Source organism: Thamnophis sirtalis, unplaced genomic scaffold (genome assembly GCF_051295495.1).
Source record: "Thamnophis sirtalis isolate CommonGarterSnake01/CBP01778 unplaced genomic scaffold, rThaSir2_p1.2 scaffold_1, whole genome shotgun sequence".
Taxonomy (NCBI): domain Eukaryota; kingdom Metazoa; phylum Chordata; class Lepidosauria; order Squamata; family Natricidae; genus Thamnophis; species Thamnophis sirtalis.
This window is the reverse complement of record NW_028261381.1, coordinates 144,052,732-144,077,010: the sequence shown is the minus strand read 5'-3', so window position 1 is coordinate 144,077,010 and position 24,279 is coordinate 144,052,732. Positions and strand designations below refer to the sequence as shown.

At 41.6% G+C, this 24,279-nt stretch overlaps 1 protein-coding gene across 2 annotated transcripts in view; it reads right to left on the bottom strand.

Moving 5' to 3' along the window:
• Positions 1-23,496, bottom strand: part of AMN (amnion associated transmembrane protein) — a 104,234-nt gene extending 80,738 nt beyond the window's left edge. Inside the window, exons 1-3 of one of the 2 annotated variants that reach the window (XM_087726715.1) lie at positions 23,335-23,496; positions 8,848-8,966; positions 8,719-8,763 (exon numbers count right to left, since the gene is read on the bottom strand). In XM_087726715.1, the coding sequence (XP_087582841.1) occupies positions 8,719-8,763; positions 8,848-8,966; positions 23,335-23,377 (207 nt within the window). In that variant the 5' untranslated portion in view covers positions 23,378-23,496. The remainder of the gene's footprint in view (positions 1-8,718; positions 8,764-8,847; positions 8,967-23,334) is intronic. The other variant, XM_087726720.1, reaches the window with a different exon arrangement.
• Between the last annotated feature and the right edge of the window lie 783 nt (positions 23,497-24,279).

Below are 24,279 nucleotides of genomic sequence, written 5' to 3'. Positions count from 1 at the left end.
TGCAATAGTCATAAGTGTGAAAAATTGTCATAAGTCACTTTTTCAGTGATGTTGTAACTTCAAATGGTCACTAAATGAACTGTTGTAAGTTTTGAGGACTGCCTGTTATTGGTTATTTGTATTTCTTTTTCATGATTTACATTATTTTGAAAAAAAAACCTATAACATAATGTGCAGAAACACAATTGGTTTAGCTTTGACATCCCACCATTTTACCTCTTATACAGCCTCTTAAAATACCACAAGTTTAAAATAATTATACACAGTGAAGTACAATTCTCATGTGGATGCTTACAGACCAGTTAAACACAGCATGTTATCCTATTAAACAGTCAAGTAATTAGCAATTTAAACAGCCTGAATAAATTATCACAAATAAAATTATATGGGTTATTTGGACAGATGAAATCATGCATGACCCTTAGAAAATGAAAAGAAACCTACACCATAAATAAGAAAAGAGGCACAAGATAAACTAAGAATCAACCATATTAACTAGAAGAAACTGGATGGTTTCCCTCAACATCCATTTGTTTTTAAATCCCTTTCTGCCGTGTTGGCTCAGAGCCTTACTGCCAGAGAACAGATATTTGGAAAGGGGGGAGGGGGAAACCCCAGAGCATTGTGTGCTGGACTAGGAGCAGAGTACATCCCTTACACAGTAATTTTCACAAGTGGAAAGCATGAAAATGTTTCTCTGGGTGGACTTTTCCATTGCAGAGTTTTCACATCAGCCAACCCATAACCTACTTTTTCTAAGATAGCCTTACTCATATGATGCATTCCTTAGGTTATAGACTAGAATGCCAATGATTCTTTCTTACCTCTGTGGGAAATCAGACTTGGAGACTCTTGTAAGATGCTGTCACCTGCTATACACTAGAGTATGTGTTGTTTTTGGATTTTAGCCAGTTTTTTTTCCTTTAAAAGGAACTTTCCTGAGAGAAGGTATGCGGAGGAATGAGCTGATTCTTGCCTCAGGAGTCCTTTTTTTGTCCCAGTCAAACACTACCAGGATATTCCTCCCACCAACCCTATGACTTAAAGAATCAGAATTAGCCTACTATTCAAGAATGGACATTGAAAGTTACAAATTTAGCCGAGATGGCCAAAATATCTGCATATCTTAAGGACTATTCAAACGAGAGATATAAACGAGACTGGAAATAATGGATTGATTATACTCAAAATAAATATGGGACTAAGAAATTCCAGTTAGCTTATGATTAAGATCAGGAATGATATAAATTGTTTAAAGTTAGCCTAGCAAGGAGGAGCTAAGTTCAATTTAAAGATGTTATCAATTTCTTACTCTTTTTTCAAATATATTTTAGACTGTTTTTGTTAAAGATTTATACCGTGTATGGGTTCTGGGAAGTCGGAGGAGGGAAGGTCAGGGGGAGGGTTGGGGGGGAGAGTGGGAGGGAGGGAAGTATATTAGGCTTGACGAGGGGTGTTAGATTTTAAAGTAATATGATTGCACATGTATACTGTCTTCTCTTATTTTTTCTTTAAAACTAAGATATGTTAAGTATATTGATATGGAAGTATAAATACCATCAACACAGAATGGAGTTTGCTCAGAAGCTGAAATACACCAAGTGAATGAGAGGAAGAGAGGGAAGCAGAAGAGAGAAGAAAGATAGGAAGAGAAGGATAGGACAGAGGGCAAGGGGGGGAAGATGAGGAGAATAAGGAGGAGTGGAAAGAGGAGAGAGGAGAAGGAGAAAGGAAGGGGAAGTAGAATAGAAAAGGATGCTGGAGGGAAGAAAGGAGGTAAGGAGGGGGAGGAGAGAGGCAGAACAAAATGGTGCAAAATTCAAAGGAAGAAAAAAAAACCAAGCCATCAAAATGAATAGCAATGTATGTATTTAAAACAGCCCACAGGATATAACATTGCCAATATAAAAATCAAGAGCTTAGCATCACCAAGTCACACAATCTGAGGGTTGCAGCTAAGAAGACCCTGCTCCTGCTCCTTCAAGTGGTGGCAGGAGATGGAATTAATGCTTCCAGTCACAACTGAAGCAAGGAGATATAGTCATATGGAAAAAGACGGTTGCATGTTGTTGCATTATGCAGTTTTGAATGTGGCTATTTAATGGTTGATAACTCTCTCGCTGGGAAATCAAATCACCGTAGCAACCTGAGGTTCCTAGGACGAATGCTATTTGAGGGGGGTAAATGAAAAGGCAGATATGTTGACAGAATCATTGTTTACAGCAGCAACCAAAGGCTGTGTGCTTCAAAATAATTTTGTTTCCATTGCGCATGTTGACTAGGCTATTAAATGCTTTAAGAATGCCCAAGTGTGCAATAGTGAAATGAAGCTATTAGAGGGAAAGGGTCATTTTAGGGCACAACCCATTCTTAAAAGCTCAAGTATTTGAAACAAGAAGAAATGTGTTAACAAGGAAACACAAGCAGAGGAAGGCATTTAGCTACATAGCCTGGCTCTTTCCAACTGCAGAATTGTTCCTATTCAATATTGTAGGTTCTTTAAGAGTGTATACAGATTGAAAAGAGATAAGACAATTCTAGCTGTAAGGTGCTGTTCCATTCTTTTCTTTAGTTGATTGCTAGTCAACAGTTCAGAAGGTTCATTAAGATCCCATCAGTTGGAACTAATGGTTAGTTGCCAGTTTCCTGGCAACTCTTTGTTTCTGAATAAGAGACCCATCATAATTTGGAAAGAATAATACTCTGAGAGGAGATATGAATAACTGAGAAATAACAAGAGCACTGTAAATGAGATAGCCGAGGAGAAGGAAAATAGAGAAAAATAATTTATATTGGGCCAAAACTGAAGGTATTTTTAAACGTGGAATCTATGTGGTGTAATTGGAGAAGCACAGAACCTGTGGTAGTCCAAGTGGTAATTAACTAATTCCCAGAATCCCCAGCATGTAAGGGAACAAGGATGGGAATTGTAGTTCAGCAACAAATTGCTTACTTCAGATTTGTTACTTGCTAGCTTCAAGATATAATTATAAATATTACAAAGAATTATACACCTGCAGCACCAGAGGTGATATTCAGCCAATACTGACAAGTTCTTGAGAACTAGTAATGGCAATTTTGAGTAGTTTGGAGAACCAACAAATAGGCTGGTCCCACCCCTGTTGCTTCCCAGCCTGCCAGCTGATCTTTTGTTGCCCTGAACAGAAAAATGGAGCAGGAAAGGAGGTTGGTGGGGTGGGGAGGAAATGGGGATTTTGCAGTAACCTTCCCCCAGGAGTGTGGGGGATGGGGATTCTGCAGTATCCTTCCTCTGCCACGCCCACAAAGCCTTTCCACGCCCACAAAGCCACGCCCACAGAACCAGTAATACAATTTTTTGAATCCCACCACTGTGCAGCACCCAACCACCACCCCCAACACTCATGTACCCAAACCTACAAAAAGAAAAATGGACATAAAAGTGCTGCTCCAAGAATAGTTCATCCTTTGTGGGAAACGGAAGCATGCAATGACAGAAGCACAGTGGAGAATAAATATGCAGCCATATTTATTCAAACAAACCAGAAGACATTAAATATTTGGTTTGAGTACCTCAGGAACTAGCTCAATAAAGTAATACCTTGGGCTTGTGAGTTGATCAAGATGTTGGTAGAGTCAAAATGTAATTCTGACTATGTTTTCTATGAGCAGAATGTTTATCTGGATTTCCTGAGCCAATATATCTTCAGATGTGACAAAGGTAATGGGGTTTTTTTCCCAGCAAAAGTTAGATTAGTCCCAAGAAATCATAAGTTATAGAAGAAAGATGACTCAATTTTGCATTATACTAGACCAAGTGGAGAGGCAAATCTTATCCATACTTTTATGCCATCTGTTGTGAAAATAGGTTTGAAAAAGAGCTGAAATTTGATGATGCTATGGTTTCCCCTTGAAACAGATGAAGAACAAGAATTGCATGGAGTACTGATTATGAGAATCAGTGGTGGGTTCCTACTGACATTCCTACTACACTTGAAAGAAACTTGCTCGGAAAGCAAAGAAAACAGCTGAGGAGAGGAAATTCATTCTGCCTCCCCTGATCAGCTGGGATCAAATAAAGGTAGGTATAACCCAGGAGCGGGCGGGTGGGCCCACTTTCAAAACAACAGGGTTCACTCTCTGCTTGATGGCAGTGATACTGGTTCGGGAGAACTGGTCCGAACCGTTAGAAACCCACCACTGATGAGAACCTATGAATCTTCACCTTATTCCTGCATACATACCCAAATAAACAATTTGCCATAAAAATGCTGTCAATCTCCCATATTTTTCGAAGTATAAGACAAACCTTTTCCCCTCAACGAAGAGGCTGAAAATCTGGGTGTGTCTCATACACTGAATACAGCATTTTTTGCTTCCTGAAACTCTGCCCCTTCACCAAAATGGCGGTGCATAGCTTTTAGAAGGCTTTCAGAGAGCTCCTGGGGGCTGAGGAGGACAGAAATGAGTGAGAAATGGCCCATTTTTGCCCCCCAGCCCCCAGCAGCACTCCATAAGCTTCCTAAAGGCTATCCATGCCCTTTTTATGACAAAAATGGGCCCATTTTTGCAAAAAAAGGGCTGTTTTTGCTCATTTTTGGGACCCTCTGCCCCCCCCCCCCCGGAGCACTCTACACGCCGCCTAAGGGCTATTCATGCCTTTTTAAAAAAAAACGGGCCTGGTTTTGTGAAAAACAGGCCGTTTTGGGGAAGTTGGCAGAGTGCAAAAACTTTTTTAAAAATTTTCCTCTTCAAAACCTTGCTGCATCTTATACTCCAAAAAATATAGTATATTTTTAAACATAGAGGATCTGCAGTTCCTGAATTCGATTCTAGCTAATACTGAATCCGTCCAGGTTGACCAACATTATTTTTTCAAGAATCCTAAGCAAGCACTGACAATTCTGACATTTGTCACTAAGCAGAAGCAAGTTGCTCTTCCATAAAAGTAAAGAAACAAGGGACTAACTTAAAGCCAACACAAATGGCAAAGCTCTACTAAATTGATCTAAATCTAAGTACAGCTGAGCTGCTTAGTAAGTGAATGTAAAGTTTAGCTGTAGACTTTACTAAGAAATAATAATATAAAAGAGTCCTAGAATAAGGAAGTTCAGACCAATTCCTTTTTGCCAAAGAAAAAAACAGAATGGCTGCATCCTTGTAGTTACCATGAGTTGTGATCAATTTGATGAAGAATATACTTAACTTTATTGACTTATCTCCCGTGAGGCCTCACATCTGCTTTAATCTCTAGAGTGCAGGTGTCAAACTCAAGGCCCACAGGCTGGATGTGTCACGCACTGGCCATACCCACACACATTTACCAAAGAGAAAAAACTCATGCTATGTCACATGACGATGCTGTGACAACACAGGTTTGACACCCCTGGTCTAGAATATCTTCAAACACATGCAGAATTCTCTGAAACCTCCAGGAATTTTACAACCAAACTCAAAATAGTTTCTTAACAAATGAATTAGTGTCAGAAGCAGTTTCAGAATGTTGCACCTTAACTTGGCATGCATACTTTAACATATGATAATCTTGCTCAATTAATAAGAGAAACATATCTAATCTGAATGTGTGTGTGTGTGTGTGTGTGTGTATGTGTTTTCGTAGATTTTCATGGGTACAGGTATGCAGGTCTTGGCGTATTCGGGTCTTTTCCCATGTAAGATTGAGAGTATCTTGGCGACGTTTTGACGAGGTCCCACTCACCATCTTCAGGCTGGTGCCTTTGGCTCCGTGCATTAGTCTTTTGTGTTGTAACGATATGTGTATTGGGCTGTGTGATGACATCCTGAGATCTAGTGTAGTGATATCCTGAGTCCTGTGCTGCAGCCTCCTGGGAGGTTGGCTGCATTGTAACATCCTGAGTTGACTAGGGCTAATTGCCAGATGTCTCGTAGGTGGGAGGTATTGTCATGTTTATTCATGTTGTGGTGGTGTTTCTCTATTTCAATGGCTTCCATAATTATTCTCTTGTTGAAGTGTTCAGTTTTGAAGGAACCAAATTAATCTCCCACCTACCAGACATCTGGAAACTAGCCCTAGTCAACAAACAAATCCCAGCCACGAAAACTGACACCGGACTCAGAACAACACAGGATGCCACCACCAATCACCCTCACCAGACTCAAACCCAAACCCATCTCAAAGAAGAAATGCAACCACCATCCAGAAGACATTCTGCGACGACTGCGGGAGATAGGGGTGGGCGGCACTGTTTTGCAGTGGTTCTCCTCCTACCTCTCGGACAGGTCGCAGTCGGTGTTGGTGGGGGGGCAGAGATCGTCCCTGAGGCCCCTAACTTATGGGGTGCCGCAGGGGTCGGTCTTATCCCCCCTACTATTTAACATATACATGAAACCGCTGGGTGAGATCATTCGGAGGCACGGGATAAAATACCATCAATATGCGGACGATACACAGTTGTATCTGTCCGCCCCGTGCCAACTCAATGAAGCGGTGGACGTGATGAACCGGGGTCTTGAGGCCGTTAAAGACTGGATGAGAGCAAACAAGCTGATACTCAACCCAGACAAGACCGAGTGGCTGTTGTGTTTTCCTCCCAAAAATTTGACCAACGTACCATCACTCAGGCTGGGGGGACAAAATTTATACCCCTCAGAAAGGGCCCGCAACTTGGGAGTCCTCCTGGACCCACAGCTGACTTTTGACCACCATCTTTCAGCTGTGACCAGGGGGGCATTTGCCCAGGTTCGCCTGGTGCGCCAGTTGCGGCCCTACCTGAATCGGGAGGCCCTCACAACAGTCACTCGAGCCCTTGTGATCTCCAGGCTGGAATACTGCAATGTGCTCTACATGGGGCTGCCTTGAAGAGCCCCCGGAGACTTCAGCTAGTCCAGAATGCGGCCGCGCGAGTGATCGTGGGCGCACCACGGTTCGCCCACATAACACCGATCCTCCGTGAGCTGCACTGGCTACCTGTCGATCTCCGGGTGCACTTCAAGGTCCTACTCACCACCTATAAAGCGCTCCATGGTAGTGGATCTGGCTATTTGAGAGACCGCCTTCTGCCAATTACCTCCCTGCATCCCATCAGATCGCATAGAGTTGGCCTCCTCCGTATTCCATCCGCCAGTCAGTGCCGACTGGCGACTACTCGGAGGAGAGCCTTCTCTGTTGCGGCTCCGATGCTATGGAATAATCTCCCCGTGGAGATCCGTACCCTCACCACCGTCCAGGCCTTCCGCACAGCCCTCAAGATCTGGCTAGCCCGTCAGGCCTGGGGATAAGTTTTTACTTTCGCCCCTCCCGAATGTTGAGTGAATGTTGTGTTTTACTGTTTAATTTATTCGTGTTCACATTTCTTTTTGTATTTGTCCTACACTCCCCTTCCCCTTTTATTGTAAGCTGCCCTGAGTCCCCTCAGGGAAAAGGGCGGCCTATAAATGTACAATAAATACCAAATACCAAATACCAAAAGACAAACTACAGCGGCATCACCAACTGCTGCCATGTCCCCCTTCAGCCCCCACACAAAGCAAACTGACACACAGCATGAACACATGGCCAGACTGCAAACCCGGAGCCAAACCAAAGCCCGGTAGGTTACATCACAGTCATCTGCTCAGGACATTACATCACAGAACTCAGGAGGTTACAACACAAAGGCTCAGGAGGTTAAAACAGAAAGGTTCAGGATGTTACAATGCAGCCATCCTCCCAGGAGGTTGCAGCACAGGATATCACTACACTAGAGCTCAGGATGTCATCACACAGCCCAATACCCAGATCGTTACAACACAAAAGACTAATGGGCACACAGCTAGTACCTCAGCCACACGGGATGTTACAAAGCAGCCGACTAATCTGTGTACAGCAACACCATCAACTAATCAAGATGTAACAACACAGCGAACCAGCCCACTTACAGCAACAAAGCCAGCACTCCACACCCTCCCACCAATATTTATAGAAAGATGGCAGCACCGATCACGCTTTGCTCGCAACAAGCACGAAGCCGGAGGCACCAGCCTGAAGATGGCGAGTGGGACCTCATTGAAACATTGCCAAGATACTCTCAATCTTACACGGGAAAAGACCTGAATACGCCAAGACCTGCATACATACATACTGCTTTGTTCGCTAAGCTGAGGTAAGACAAACGCTGTGCTGCGGTTAAGCTCTTTATTAACAAATGAACACTAGGAACAACAAGCGACAACAGGGGCTGTCTGACAGCTATTTATATGACAGCTATCAGGTGGGTAGCCAAACCGAGGGCTGCAATTTCCGCGCCTGCCAACAGGCGCACTTGAACCAATAAGGGAAGTCCCAGTTTGTTCTGCCTGACTCCGGTCATAAGTCCAAGGACTTGACAGACACATACATACATACATACATACATACATACATACATACATACATACACACACACACACACACACACACACACACACACACACACACACACACACACACACACACACACACACACACTGCAAAAACTGCATTTTCTGACTGCATTTGACTGCATTTTCTTTGATCACAGTTTGACTGCCACCTTGATACTTTTGACCAAGCTCTCCAGATATAATTGTTTGGGCGTGTTTTTCTTTATTATTCTGAAAGGCAATATACTTGTACTACAACATACTGTAAATAGAAATGGCACAAAAATAATCTCTCACTTACTTGCAGTATAATTTTAAGTATGCCATATACTTAGGCATTACTCTGGTTCAACATGTCACAATAATGAGTATACTTACCATGTCTGTCAAAGAGTGGGATGCCTGGACGAAAACTGATACAATCTGGAAGGAATAAAGACGTGTAAAGACCACATTCCTGAAAAGACTGGCTGTGACAAATTTGGTTTTGATTCAAAAATTAAGCACCTTAGTACTCCCAAAAAGAACGGTATCCTTGGCACACGGGATTCGGTTTTGATCCCAGTTAGTAGCATTTTCAAAATTTGTATTTGGAATCCACTGTTTGTACACAGCAACTGAAGAGCCTGAGGGGGAAAGAAAAATAACTATAATATCCACAAGTTTTGACTGGGGAGATATGACCACAGAAAAATGGGATGTCACTTTAATAAATGGTGTGTGTGTGTGTGTGTGTGTGTGTGTGTGTGTGTGTGTGTCTTTACCATTTACCCAATTATTAAAATACATTTATACAAACACACCAATATATTTTAATTGTGTGTGTGTGTGTGTGTGTGTGTGTGTGTGTGTGTGTCTTTACCATTTACCCAATTATTAAAATACATTTATACAAACACACCAATATATTTTAATTGTGTGTGTGTGTGTGTGTGTGTGTGTGTGTGTGTTTACTAAGCCACTAAAAAAATGAAGTAGTTGTGTGTTAGGAATGTAATCTAACAGTTGGGTTGGCAATATATAAACCATGATAGTAATACTGTATCTTTAATTACTGCTGTAAATGTGATTGATGGCTATTTCCTCAAGCGGCCATAAGATGGAGCCAGGCTGATTGTTAGAGGCTGATTGTTGGATGATGGTTGTAGATATGTTGTGTATTGACCAGCGTGAGTTTTGCAACTGTTAGCGATTTTTGTGTACTGAACTGTTTATATGGTTCTGGACTGTGTTTGTTGGATCGCCCCTTAACTGTGAACGTTGGTGACTGACTGTCTTAACCGTGTATGAATTGGACTCTACATACCTCTATTCCCATGGAAGTAAAACACTATCTGTTTCACAATTCAGTGTCTCCATATGCTGGTTTATGCGTTCTTCTACACCACGCTCACTACGTTTCTCTGCACGCACGCGTTCTCCAATGGGGAGCTTACCCAACATTGGTTATGGGCCCAGGTTATACCAGACGTAGCTGAAGTTGGTATTGATATGCAATACCGTATACAGACAGTTGTTTATTTTTGTAATTGTTACTATCCTGGAGAAGATGACACACGACCCATCAACAAGTCTATCACTGATAACCTGGTTGGATGGAACAAACTATGTTTCCTGGTCTATGAAGTCTACTCCTGCGTAGGGAGGGATTATGGGATGCTGTACAGAATCCACCAGATGTAACTTCTTGGGATCCAGATGACGAGGACGATGCCAAGAAGATAGCAGATTTTCAATGATGCAACGAACAAGCATTGTATATAATTGGTCTTACCCTGACTGACCAACAATTAGTACATATTCGTGGAGAAAATTCTGCTTCAAGATGTTGGGAGAATTTGAAGAGGATTTATGTATGTGACACTGTAGGTGCACATATACATACCACACGCAAACTGTTTAGGGCACGTCTTCTGAAAGGTGGAGATATGTTAGCTCATTTAAACTTTATGAAAGGAGTTTTCCAGGAGCTACATGAAAAAGAACTGATTTTTTTCAGAGCTACATCAAGTTTACATCATTTTTTCCTCACTGGATGAGAGTTATGATGATTTTATATCTTTCCTTGAAGTCCTATCCCGAAATGAACTAACATTGACTGACATAACTGCACGGCTGTTGGAAGAGTCAAGAAGAAGGATGGAAAGAGAACAACTGAGAGAGAAACTCCACAACATGAGGAGTTATCTTTGACTGCCTATACTGTTAGAAAATGTTTTTCTTGTGGGGCTAAGGGACATATAGCTAGATTCTGTAAAAATGCAAAACAACAGAATACTAGAAAAGCTAAGAAGAACCCTAATGTCTACTTAGCTATGTCTACTTTGGCTATGTCTAGCAATGCACCAATAGACCATGATTTGTGGGTAGTTGATAGTGGAGCATCACAGTGCATTACTAGAAATAGAAAAAGTTTTGTAAAAATGTTTGCGACCAAGCAACATGTATTTTTGGCAAATGGATGGAAAGTGAAAGCATCTGTTGAAGGTACTGCATATTGTTCATTTGTAAATGAGCATTCTGTGTATTTCAGATATCACCCCAGGTATTAAAATGCCACTTGATACACCCTGGTCAGACTGATTGATGTCCTTGATGACAGTACAAAGACTTAACAACTCTATGTGTTGTGCTTTGTTATATTTTCAACAGCACTTTTGCTTTATGGCAGAATGCGTATTGCTGGTATTGCTATGCTCAAATGGATTTATAAGTAATTCTGCTCTGTATACTTTGGCAGGCATGCAATTAGCCAATGTTGAAGGTTCACTTTAAGTACAGAATAATTGGGGTAGGGACACATTTGTTATTTAGCCAAACTAGTCTCCTCTTCCTGTCAGTGTTGTTTATTTTCTACTCAAATATTGTTCCACTGCAATTTAGTTACCTGCTTTAGACAATGATTTCTAGAGAATTTCCAGAAAGGCTTTAAATATGGCAAAATCCAGCAAGCACTATAGTCAGCAGCTCCTCACACAATTCATGCTTCTTGTGTAACATTCAAAGAAAATAATCATACATACATATTGGACAGCCTGATTTTCTGTCACATCCAATGTAATTGAGATCTAAACAAACATAGCAAATGAATTGTGAATTAATTCCTGCCCTGGAAGACCCTTGCAGTGTTTTGTACTCATTATGATGAAGAGCTGTCAATTGCTATTATTTTAAAAATACTTTCTCGCATATCTAGTCTTCTCAGAGAGTGAATTTTGTCCTGGGAGATGGAATTGCCATAGGTGAGATCAAGTAAGGAAGATTTCTGGCTCCCAGTTATTACAGTAGGATCCCGCCATAAGAGGCCTTTTAGGGGCCCTTCCACAGAAGGGTTCTGAACCAGTCTGAAAGAAGGTCCAGACATTTGGGTTCCCAGAATGTCAGCCATGTTGGGAAGACATTGGCTTGGAGAAATTGCTATGATATTACTTTTCCCTCGTTTGCTGAGGTTTCATTTTCTCATTGGAGGGAATTATTACCATATTTTGACTGGGTGTAAACTGAGGGCATATACCAGTCCAGCATCTGATTTCTTTAAGGTAAATGATGCTGCACTTCAATGGCCTAGACCAGACCTGTCAAACTGACAGTCCATGGGCCAGATATGGCCCGCACAGGCCACACCCACCCAGATCCTCAAAGGCAAAAAACTCCATCCCGATATGGCCCGATACGGCCCATGATGGTATTGAGTTTGACACCCCTGGCCTAGTCATTAATATTTGAACATATATCTATTTAATATTTATATTGGACTCTGCTAATCTAGTTGAAATGTTAATTTATATTGCTAGTCCATGTATGATACATTAAATAAATAAATTACCACTTCTCCTAAACCCTTGAACTTGTGATCTTATAAGGAAAATGCTAGCTTGTCAGTGCTGGAAGCAAACAAGCAAAAAAAAAAAAAGTAAGGTGAAATTACTAATTAATTATTTACTATTTTGTTAATGTCCCCCTTTTCCTTGACATGGAAGAACTCCTTCCTCGCTCCCTCTCTCCATTTTTCTCCTCTGCCCTACATGCCTGCTCTTTGATGTGAAGTTGTGGTCAGTGTTTCTAAAGAAATTGAAATGGCTTGGGCACTGCCCCTTGTACTCAGCATTTCAGGTCATCAGAATGGGGGAATCCAGTAATCATACACAGCTTTCTATTGCATCTAAGACTTGAGAAATGAAATGGTGGTGGCATGAATATGCCCTTGGTTAATGTTGGGCCCATTCTTAGACAGTGGGTGAAGCATCTCAAGATGATCACTCGCCATCCAAGTAATGCTTCTTTCGTTCTTCTGCTCATTCGTAGATCCTGCACAGCTCCTTCTGTACTGTGTGAATGCACATGCAGAAAGATTGAAATTAATGTTTGCCTTTTATAATCAAAGATTTTGCCTATTCAAGGACTATAATTGTGTGAGCAACCTGCATGTATAGTTTATACTCATTTAATCTTTGTCAGATTCTCAAAAACACACACTCACATAACTTATGGAGCAAAGTAGAACAAATTAAGAAGTATGAGCTTTTCTTCCATAGCAATTCACTCAAGCTAATGTCTGAAAAGTTCTCATATGTTCAATTTACTTTTGTTAGAAAATGCAAGTTATATTATTTGGAACAGTGTCTTTTTCTAATGCCAATATGTGATGAAGGGGCTTCAACACAATTAGAAATTGTATATTCCATTAAATTAGACCAAACATTATTGTTAAGCCAAGTATTAAATTACTGCAGCCTTTGAAAGGAAAAAAAATCCTCTTTGGGAAACAATAAATGTGAGATTATTTAAGGATCTTCACATACACACCCGCAAACAAGTTGATTTGTTGATAGAACCAAGAAAACAAATACGTTATTGAGAAGACATGGTCTGTGGAGTCTATAACTGCCTAACTATAACAAAGAATTGTAAATTTTTATTGCATTCACCCTTTCTCACAGCTAATATTCCTAGATACAGAATCTTTCATTATTTGCTATCATTCATCCATGTATCACTTGTACAAAAGTAACCAAATCATGTAGAAGTAGATTTCTTGTTTAATTCTCTGCACATTATCTGTAAATGTATCTGCTCCAGAAATAACAATCTCTGGCTAGTAATTGGGTACCTTTAACATCATCTACTTTGGAGATGTCAGTTCAGCAGAAGCAATCATCTTGAATGAACCATCTTTCTCCTCTATCACCCTTTGTTCTAAGAAAGGGACGTTACAAAATCCGTTGACAATTCTCTCTCTTCAAAACATATTTTTCCCCTCATGTAAATACAGTTATTCTGAGAAATTTCTGACTTGTGTTGCTGACCAGGTTACGAAGGAAGAGTTGGAGTTGGTGCAAAGTTGAGGTACAAAGTTCACTAGCAAATGAAGTTGAGGTACAAAGTTCACTAGAGGAAAGGGAAGGGAAGGGAAGGGAAAGAAAGGAGGGAAGGGACGGAGGAAAGGAAAGAAGGAAAGGTAAGGAAAAGAAAGAAAGGAAGGAAAGGAAAGGAAACTGTATATCAGCTGCTTAGAAGACACAATGCTTTGGGGTAATAAAAATATTGCTTCACCTGGAAATTGGGAAGAAGATGACAGGGAAGATGAAGCCTGTGACTGATACAGAGATGGTCAGAGGATAATTACTTACTTTAGATGAGTTTAAATCTCATGGACAAATTAATTATATTGCAGTACAGCAACCCACAACCTTTTGGGCACCAGGGACCGGTTCTATGGAGAGAGTGTTTTCCATGGACCGGAAGGGGCATGGCTTCATGTGCTGCCTGGATCCTGCGGATGAGTCTTTGCTTGTTTGCGTGGACCATTTTCTGGCATGCCATGGATTGATGCCAGTCCACAGACCAGAGGTTGGAGACCCCTGCTGAAGTATATTGAAAAAGTTAGGTGTTAATCAGACCAAGTTCTTATGTGTAACCTTTGAGAAATGCCAGATGACTAGAGGGGAGCTTCAAAAAAAGGGGAGGGGGATCATCAAATTGCAAACTTGTCAGATGCCTGGCTCGCCTTGGTTTATAGTGTTTATGAAAAAGATCTTGGAATTGTAATTGTAAACTGAATATAAGTCAACAAAGTGATGTGACTGCAAAGAAAACAATTGCAATTTTAGGCTATATTAACCTAAGTATAATTTACAAATCACAGGTCTGTTTGGCTTGACCCCTCACCTTCAGCATTTTTTGTAATACTAATCATAGCTTTAATTTTAAAAAAATCAAAAAAATTAAACCAGAAACAGGCAACAAAGATGATCAAGGAACTGGAATCTAATCCCTGCAAAGAGACACTGAAGAAGTTGAGTATGTGTAACCTTGAAAAAAAGATGAGCTATGTTGCATTCTTCTAATTCCGAAACACTATCACAGAGAATAAAATCAAGTTTCTAGTTTTAAGGAAGAATAAAATTGATCTCGTATAATAACAAAACGCCACCAAGCTGAGGGAGAACTAAAAGAGAAAATATTATAGTGAGGGGCCCTTATTGCTTTCTGAGCTTACTTGTTTTCTTGCAGGTGTTTCATTACCCTCGGAGAGCAACAAGGACCCCTCATTTCAATCCTGAGCTACAAATATTCTCCTTTATAGCAGTGGTCACCAACTGGTGGTCTGTAAACTACAGGTGGTCTGCGAGAAAATTTTGGTGGTCCACAGAAAAAGCCTCCGGGTGCTGGCACATGGCCTTGCAGTCCTGCAGGTCTTCCCTCTGCTTGGAAAGCCTTGGAAAGCCTCTGCTTGTAGTCCTCGATTAGGTGCTTCTGCTGAGCCTCCTTCTTGGTCAGATCCAATTTGAACTGAGCCAGCTATTTGCCAAATCTTTCTCATGGAGACTGCTTAGCTCCAGCAACTCCTTCCTGTTGGGGCCCTAAGGAGCCCAGGTGGGTAGCTGAGGAGTGGCGAGTAGAGGCTGTCAAGGCGCCCCTCAATGTGAGTGACATCAAATTGGCCATGCCCACTCAGTCACATGACCACCTTGCCACGCCCACCCCTCCGGTCATTAGGCAGATCATATTAGTGGCCCGCGGGATTTAAAATTATGAATTTAGTGGCCCTGAAGTCCAAAAGGTTGGTGACCCATGTATTATAGCATCAATGGAAACTTCTCCCCAAAGTAATAGCAACTTCAGAGAGGATGTTTTTATGTGGATCACTTCTTGAATAGAGGAAGGGGTTAGAAAAAGTCTCCCTCATTATTATAATTTCAATCCTAATTTCTCCTCACCAACTTATGTGATTCAATTTAGAAGAAAAAATATGGTAGATACATTTTTTTAATATCATAGCAGTTTGAAACTATTCTTAACAACTTAAAAAATAAATCTGTTCTCTTCCTGGCAGACCCAATCAGGGAGACTTAACAGGAGTTTGTGAAATTTAAGGGGCAAAGATGTAATAAATCATCCCGATTAGATGACAGTGTGGACAGAGAGAAAGAGAAGAAATAAAAAGTATTTTTTTTATTAATGGTGCCTTAAAAACAGAAGTGAAAATAAAAAGCCATGACTGCAGATAGTAATTATATGTATGAACTGGAACTGTATTTGATCATCCACAGCATTACTCAGAGGTGTGACATAGCACTAAAAAAAGCAAATGCCATTTTAGGTTGTATCAAAAGAACTGTTAACATCAAAATCACAGGAAATAATAAGTCCACCTTATTATGCATTAGTCAGTCCCATTTTGAACCCTTCCTATCTTCGGTTCTCTGCATTACCTTAAGAAAAATGCAGAGAAATTGGATCAATTAAAAAAAGGTAAAACTGAGAGAATGGATAAAGGTTTTCAAGTCTCTAGACCAGTATCACACAGAAGGTCAATATCTTTTTCTTAACCACAGAGTGCGGAAGAGGGATTGACCTAAATTACAAGAAAACCTCTTGTTGTTGAAAATTAGAGGGGTGGGTGGGAAAGCCCAGACGTTTGGATAGTGAAATCGATTTGTTACTGAGGAAAGTGTAAAATCTCTTCCTGGGATGAAAATCATGCCCTACCTATACTTAACAATATCACCGGCACAATCCTTTTCTTCCCAAGACTCTGTGATATTGCCTTCATCTCACTAGCCCATGATTTATGCAAATGTAACTTAACCATACTTATATCAGTGTTAGAATAGTATTTTTCTTCCTTATTCAAGCTATTATTTAAGGATAGATTTTAAAATGTATTCCTTTTTGTCATTTGTTATCTTAAAGCCGAGTAATGTAACAGGAGCAAGAAAAGTTAGATACAGATTGGCAATGAAGACATGACATTTCATGCTGAAACAGTTTTGTGCCATTTCCAGGATAGGGGAATAGCATTATGACTTGCTAGTGGAGAAAATTTATTTTCAGTCAGAGACTGGAAAATTATCTATTGGATATGCTTCATTTTGGATTTCTGGATTGAACAGCAGGTTAGATTTGATGGCCTAAATAGCTTGCTTCATCTCTCTGATTCTATTTCTGACTGTAAAACAAGAAAAATCGAGAATTGTCTAGGCTGGAGTGGATGTAATGTAATATGCTTATGTTTGAATCTACTGATGACCAAAATTATTGGGATTTTTTAAGCTTTAAGTTATTAAAAATATCAGTCAAATTCTTATATTGGTTAAAATGTCAACACTTGAAAATATATTTAACACTTCTCCATCACACACACACACACACACACACACACACACACACATTACACATAAACATAGACTTTCCTTATCTAATTTCTTCTTGAAGTTTCTATTAATGTCATGTGATTTAGTGACAGAATGTGTTTAGCTTGATTCTGTATTTGTCCCCCAGTTTTGAGTCAATTATAAGCCAGTAGCTTTGGCAGTATTTATATGCACAAATGAAATTTGTCTCCACTACAGCTTTCAACAAAATGGAAATCCCAACCTTGGCAGTATTTATATGCACAAATAAAATTTGTCTCCACTACAGCTTTTAACAAAATGGAAATCCCAACCACTGCTTTATGATAAGTTTTAAGTTTTGACGGAGGGACGACGCGCAGCCAGGTTTCAACTAACAACTCGGTTTATTCTGGATGACAGCGATTCAAACAACAAAACTCGCGCCAAGGTACTTATACTAAATTTAAACCAATCACCGGCCGGGGACGGGACAGCAACCGCTGACAACAGTCCCTCGGCCAACGTTCGGCCGGCAACACCCTCTGAGGCTCTCAGCCAATCAGAGAGCCCAGAGTGTGTTACTGGCATCTTGAATATTAACTAATATTTAACACCCCTTTCCCCCAGTTCTGCGCATGCCCGAAACGGAGCATGCGTAGTCCTTAAGGTATGCTGGGCGGCGCCGGACCCGCCCAGATCTTCTTATTGCAGGGGAAGTCGTCGGCGGAGGAGGACCTCCTCGTGGTAGCTCCTCCCCGAAGGGAGTGCAGCTCCGAGGCACGCCATTTTGGGAAGGCCCAGAAGGCGGGCTCAACTGCAAAGGTAGGTTTGGCCGTGGGGGCGCGTCACTGACCGTAGGAGGGACCCTCTGGATCGTGTCCTCGGATTGAGCTGTAAGTGCAGCGCCCTTGTAGTTGGCGCTTGGGTAGGCAGGGCCTGGTGTGGCGAAGGCCCTTGTTTGCGGTATCTCGGCTTGGGAACCTTGTGATTGGCACAGGTGGGGGCCTGGTGTGGCGAAGGCCCTTGTTTGCGGTCTCTCGGCTTGAGAACTTTGTGGTTGGCGCAGGTTGAGGCCTGGTGCGGCGAAGGCTTCACATTGCAACCCCGGTACTGCGGTGTTGTCACTCGGGGGTTCGCGGCCACCAGCCTGCGACGGGAGACGCCTCCTTAGCTGATCCAGGTGGCGTCTCCATTGGGATCCATCAGCCAATTGGATCCTAAAAGAACATGGGCCGGTCAGGTCAATGATAGAACCTGGCACCCATCTAGGCTCCCCCGCAAAGGACCGGGCCCACACGGAATCCCCTAACTTAAAGGAACGGGGAGGAAGAACCCCCAGATTGCTCGGCTGATCCCCTGAATAGAGCGGGTGAAGCCTATCCAGGGGAGTCCGCAGGCGCCGGCCCATCAAGAGCTCCGCGGGGCTTTTGTTGGTAGTTGGGCAGGGGGTGGAATGTTGGCTTAGCAGGTAAGCCGCCACCCTCGCCTGCCAGTCGCCCCGGTCCATGCGGCCCAGCGCCTCCTTCGCTGAGCGGACTGCCCGTTCTGCCCGGCCATTGCTGGCCGGGTGGTACGGGGCTATGGGCGCATGCCGGATCCCTTGCTCGGCCAAGAACTCCTGGAAAATGTGGATGTGAACTGGGGCCCATTGTCCGATACCATTATGTCCGGCAACCCATGGGTTGCGAACAGTTTCCGTAAAGCCCTAACCGTACTCTCGGCTGTGGTAGAGCCCATGAGGACTAGCTCCACCCACCGGGAGTAGGCATCCACCACAACCAGGAAGTTCTGGCCGTGGAAAGGACCAGCGAAATCGATGTGGAGGCGCGACCATGGGCCTCTCGGAGCCTCCCACTCACGAGCAGGCCCGGCAGGGGGGTTGGGCCTGGATAATTGAACGTGCCCTGGATTTTGGGATGACAATTGCAGCCGCTCCAAATCTGTGGTGGATTGCTCAAAGAGCTCGGCTGCTCTGGCTATCTCCACTGCCTGAAGTAGTGTTATATCGTGATGACGGAACATGCGGCTTCTTAAATGTACATCCCGCACTCCGCACACAAACTGCTCGACTAAATTTTCTTCGAGGTTTGAGAAATCGCACTGGGACGCCACAGTGCGCAGGGCTTCTAAAAACTGACTAATCGACTCTCCCGGCTTTTGAACTCTTCTCCGGAACGCGAAACTGCGGGCAATTTTGGAGGGTGTCGGGGCATAGTGCCCCTTCAATTTCGCCATTAAGTTGTCCCAGCCTAACTTATATGCCGGTCTGGGGGCAGCCATAGCTCTGGCTGAGGCGAACATAGAGGGTTCGCAGCATGATAAAAAGAAGCTGCACTTCTCCTCATCTGTTTGAGCCTGATTTTTGGTAGCAATTAGATAAGTTTCAAACCGCTCCATGAATCCTTCCCAGGATTCGCCGGCGGAGCCAAAAGGAGCGAATGGCGGTAAGGAATTCATGTTGATTAAGAGTTCGGCAGGCTGATGAGTGAGGAGCTGAGGGGAGGAGGTCGTGACAGGAAAATTTTTTCCTCAGCGTGCGGTGCCGGCGCGAGTAGCGACTTGTGGCAGCTAGCTGATAGAACCTCTCTCTCTCTAACCTAGGCTTGCGTGGAATCGCCAAATCCCACCTTCGTCGCCAGTTTTAAGTTTTGACGGAGGGACGACGCGCAGCCAGGTTTCAACTAACAACTCGGTTTATTCTGGATGACAGCGATTCAAACAACAAAACTCGCGCCAAGGTACTTATACTAAATTTAAACCAATCACCGGCCGGGGACGGGACAGCAACCGCTGACAACAGTCCCTCGGCCAATCAACAGTAACGTTCGGCCGGCAACACCCTCTGAGGCTCTCAGCCAATCAGAGAGCCCAGAGTGTGTTACTGGCATCTTGAATATTAACTAATATTTAACAATAAGCATAAAACATATACCACAAGCCCCTTCAGTGGAATTGTTCACTGTGGTGTCCTCAATGTCAACATAATTGCTGTTCCAATCTCTTCACCACCCGGATGATGTGGGAGGGGCCAGGACAAATGCAGATATCCAATTAACCACTTGCACAAAGAAACACAGCCAGCATCTACCGCTTCACACTTAGCTCTCTTTCCAGCCCATCATTTAATGCATGGTTACTATCATACATGGCCAAAGTGCACTTCAGCTCCGGGGCATGTTGATAACACGGGCAACCTAACCTCACCTCTCACACTTTCAACAAAGGCCCTTAGCAAACAAGAAGTCACAGATCCTTCATCTCACACCATTCCCTGAGTTGTGAGGAAGCCTTGAGGTTAAATTCCAATGCTGGTATGCTTCAAGCTAGCATGGGTTTTCTACTTTCGTGGGTGGTATTACAAGAAAGGAAGTAAATATTTGATATTCCCTGCCTATGTTTTTCTCATCAACTCTTAAACTGTAAATGTGTCTGCTAGTTGCTAGGCAACCATCAATGGCTTTTTCTTCAATTTCTGTTCCACAGAGTAACAAACAGTCTGGGTGAGGATAAGAACAAGGATCCGGATTGCAAATGTCCAGATGAGCCAGTGATGGCAACAAGGGATCCAGAAAGCTCTGATCCTTGGCAATGAATCATAAGAGAGAAATAGTTGCATGAAAACAAGGCAGACTCAGAGTAAAACATAACAGAAACAGAAGCTGCTTCCTGCAACTCCTAGATCTCAGAAATTGAAGAATTAACTACCACCACCAAGCTCAAAACAACAACAGCAACACTTCAACTCAATCATTTGCTTGGTTGTATTAATGTCCTGCAGAGAAAATGAGCAGACCCTTTCCAACTTCCACACAATCTGCCTAGGGCTTGAACTGGTTAGTTCGTTGACAGAATGTCAGTTAACTCTGTTTTGGACCCAGTACTCTTCAACATCTCATCAATGATTTGGATGAGGGAATAAATGGGGAACTCATCAAATTTGCAGATGACACAAAGCTGGCAGGAATAGCCAACACTCCAGAAGACAGGTTTAAAATACAGAAGGATCTTGACAAACTTGAACATTGGGCACTATCTAATAAAATGAATGAAATTCAGTGGTGAAAAGAGTAAGGTTCTACATTTAGGCAAGAGAAACGAAATGCACAGGTACAGTATAGGTGGCACCTTGTTCAAAAGCAGTAATTGTGAGAGGGATCTTGGAATCCTAGTGGTACAACCATTTAAATATGAGCCAGCAGTGTGCAGCAGCTGCCAAAAAGCCAACACAGTTCTAGGCTGCATAAACAGAGGTATAGAATCAAGATCACATGAAGTGTTAATACCACTTTATAATGCCTTGGTAAGGCCACACTTGGAATACTGCATCCAGTTTTGGTCACCACGATGTAGAAAAGATGTGGAGACTCTAGAAAGAGTGCAGAGAAGAGCAACAAAGATGATTAGGAGACTGGAGACTAAAATGTATGAAGAACGGTTGCAGGAACTGGGTATGTCTAGTTTAATAGAAAGAAGGATTACGGGTGACATGATAGGAGTGTTCCAATATCTCAGGGGTTGCCATAAAGAAGAGGGAGTCAAACTATTTTCCAAGGCACCTGAGGGTAGAACAAGAAGCAATGGGTGGAAACTAATCAAGGAGAGAAGCAACCTAGAACTGAGGAGAAATTTCCTGACAGTTAGAACAATTAATCAGTGGAACAGCTTGCTCCAGAAGTTGTGAATGTCCCAACACTGGAAGTCTTTAAGAAGATGTTGGATAGCCATTTGTCTGGAACGGGATAGGGTTTCCTGCCTAGGCAGGGGGTTGGACTAGAAGACCTCCAAGGTCCCTTCCAACTCTGCTATTGTATTATTATTATAACTTGCTACACTTAGCAGAGACAATTAGCCAAAGCAGGAACATACTTTGTTTTTAATGTGTTTATTTTTTGTAATTTTGATATGGTTTTTATATTGTTTTACTTTTTGCCTGCCTGAAGTTTGTTATAAGGTGGGCAGCTATATAAATGTTTTAAATAAATATATAAATATTGGTGATTTGTGTACAACATCTCTTTGGTGATGATGACTTCTGTTCACTCATCGAATCTTTGAACTAGATGGGACTTCAAATAGAAACAAATCTTCAATGATGCATGGCCTAAGTATTGGAAAACTTAATAGTAGCTTCCACTTCATTCAACACTAATTCTGTATGAGACATTGGATAATAAAAAAATCCAAGCTCCATTATAAAATCTTTTGCCTCTTTAAATTATAGAAATATCCATGTTCTAGCTTTACCCTAACTGACAAGTTGATTCTGGATTTTGTCACTGATAAATGCAGGTGAAAGAATCATGGGATTGAAAGATTTCCAATGTATGATAAATGGTTGCATAAAGTAGATGTTATCTATGCTTCTTGTGGAGATCGGTTTTTTTTTAAAGAAATTCAGCTGAGCAAAGTCCTATCTGCAATTAAAAGTGTTACTCTCCTTGTCAAACAGAAAGTTACAGTAAGGCAGATAGTACAGCTACACTCACTGAATAAAACAAAATAAAATACCATGATAATCATTACCATGAATTAAAATTTTACACATATGTTTAACCAATTCCTAGAAAAGTGTAAATAAATAATTTTGTTTCTTTTCATTTTACAATTAATATGCAAGCAAAATACAAATTTGCAAAACACCATAGATATGATCATGGGAATTGATATACTGTGGGGAAAATGAACTTTCTGTTTATGCAAACCATAATTTCTTTTCATCTCAGCTATTTGTAATTTAAAGATTATAATACCAGCCTACATTACAATGTTGTTGTAAAACTTGATGGGATTATATTAAACATTAGATCATAGTTTTGAAATCAACTCCATAGTCCTAAGTATTCTTTTCATTACACTGCCAGAGAAACATTCAATCTCTATTTTATAATGTAATTACTGTGGTATTTTATATAATAAAATGTTGCAAATTGCAATAAAATATTTTCAGTTCTCAACAGTTATGGTACTGTTGCTGTGTTTAATTTCTATAAATAAATTGTGACTTCTGCTTTAATCAGTTCTTGCATTAAGGGAGCTTGGTCTTTGAATCTTAAATAGCAATGCATATTTAACAGAAGTTATCTCACAGTGGTAGCTTCAGGCTTTACACATAGGGGGGCTGCAGGATGGAGGGAGAAGCTTAGATAGAAGGAAAGGAATGGAAAAATCCAAGCTGCAGAATTGCTATGAGCATGCTCCTTCTGCAAATCACCCCAAAACCTATCTACATGGAAATTACCTTTTTCTGACTGAATTACAAATAAATCACAAATGATCAAATTCTTGATTCTTCTACACAACACTTATGCTACATAGAAAATGATTTGACCTGCAACCCCCGCCCCCCCAATCTTAGATAGTACTTTTTTCTACTTACCAAAAATCTCTAGCAAAACAAAGAAGGAAAGGAACACCTTCATTTTGCTGTCTCTTGGTTCTACTTTGTCTCCTCAGTCTCCTTATGAACTTTGGACGTTTCCTATCATATGACACTTTGTGATTTAAGGAAACTCTGAAGAACTGTGAGATGATTGTGGGATTAAGATAATTCTTCCCTTTTGGTTTAGGCACAATATCATGTACTGCTGCTGGAGCATGATCTGAACCATAGCCCTTCCCCAAAAACAGTATCTCACATTTTTTTTTATTGCTATGCAAAAAGGGTTGGGCATTAAGTTATACTGAAAAATCTCAGTATAACTTAAAGTCTACAATATGTGACCCTTTAAAATCAGATTACAGATTAACAGAACTGAAAGGGACCTTGCAGGTCATCTAGTCCAACCCCCCGCTAAGCAGACCCTACAACATTTCTGACAGATGGCAATCCAGTCTCTTCTTTAAAGCCTCCAGTGATGTAACTCCCACAACTTCTAAAGGCAAGCTGTTCCATCGGTTGATTGCTCTCACTGTCAGAAAATTTCTCCTTATTTCCAGGTTGAATCTCTTCTTGTTCAGTTTACATCCATTATTCCTTCAGATGCTTTAGAAAATAGCTTGACCCCCTCCTCTCTGTGGCAGCCCCTCAAATATTGGAACACTGCTATCCTGTCTCCCCTGGTTCTTCTCTTCACTAGACTAGCTATGCCAAGTTCCTCCAACCATTCATCATATGTTTTAGCCTCCAGTCCCCTAATCATCTTGGTTGCTCTTCTCTGCACTCTTTCAACATCTTCTTTATAGTGTGGTGACCAAAACTGGATGCAGTATTCTAGGTGTGGTCTTACTAAGGCTTTATAGAGTGGTATTAGTACCTCACTTGATCTTGATTGTAACCCTCTGTTAATGCAATTTAGGATTGTGTTGGCTTTTTTTGGCTGCT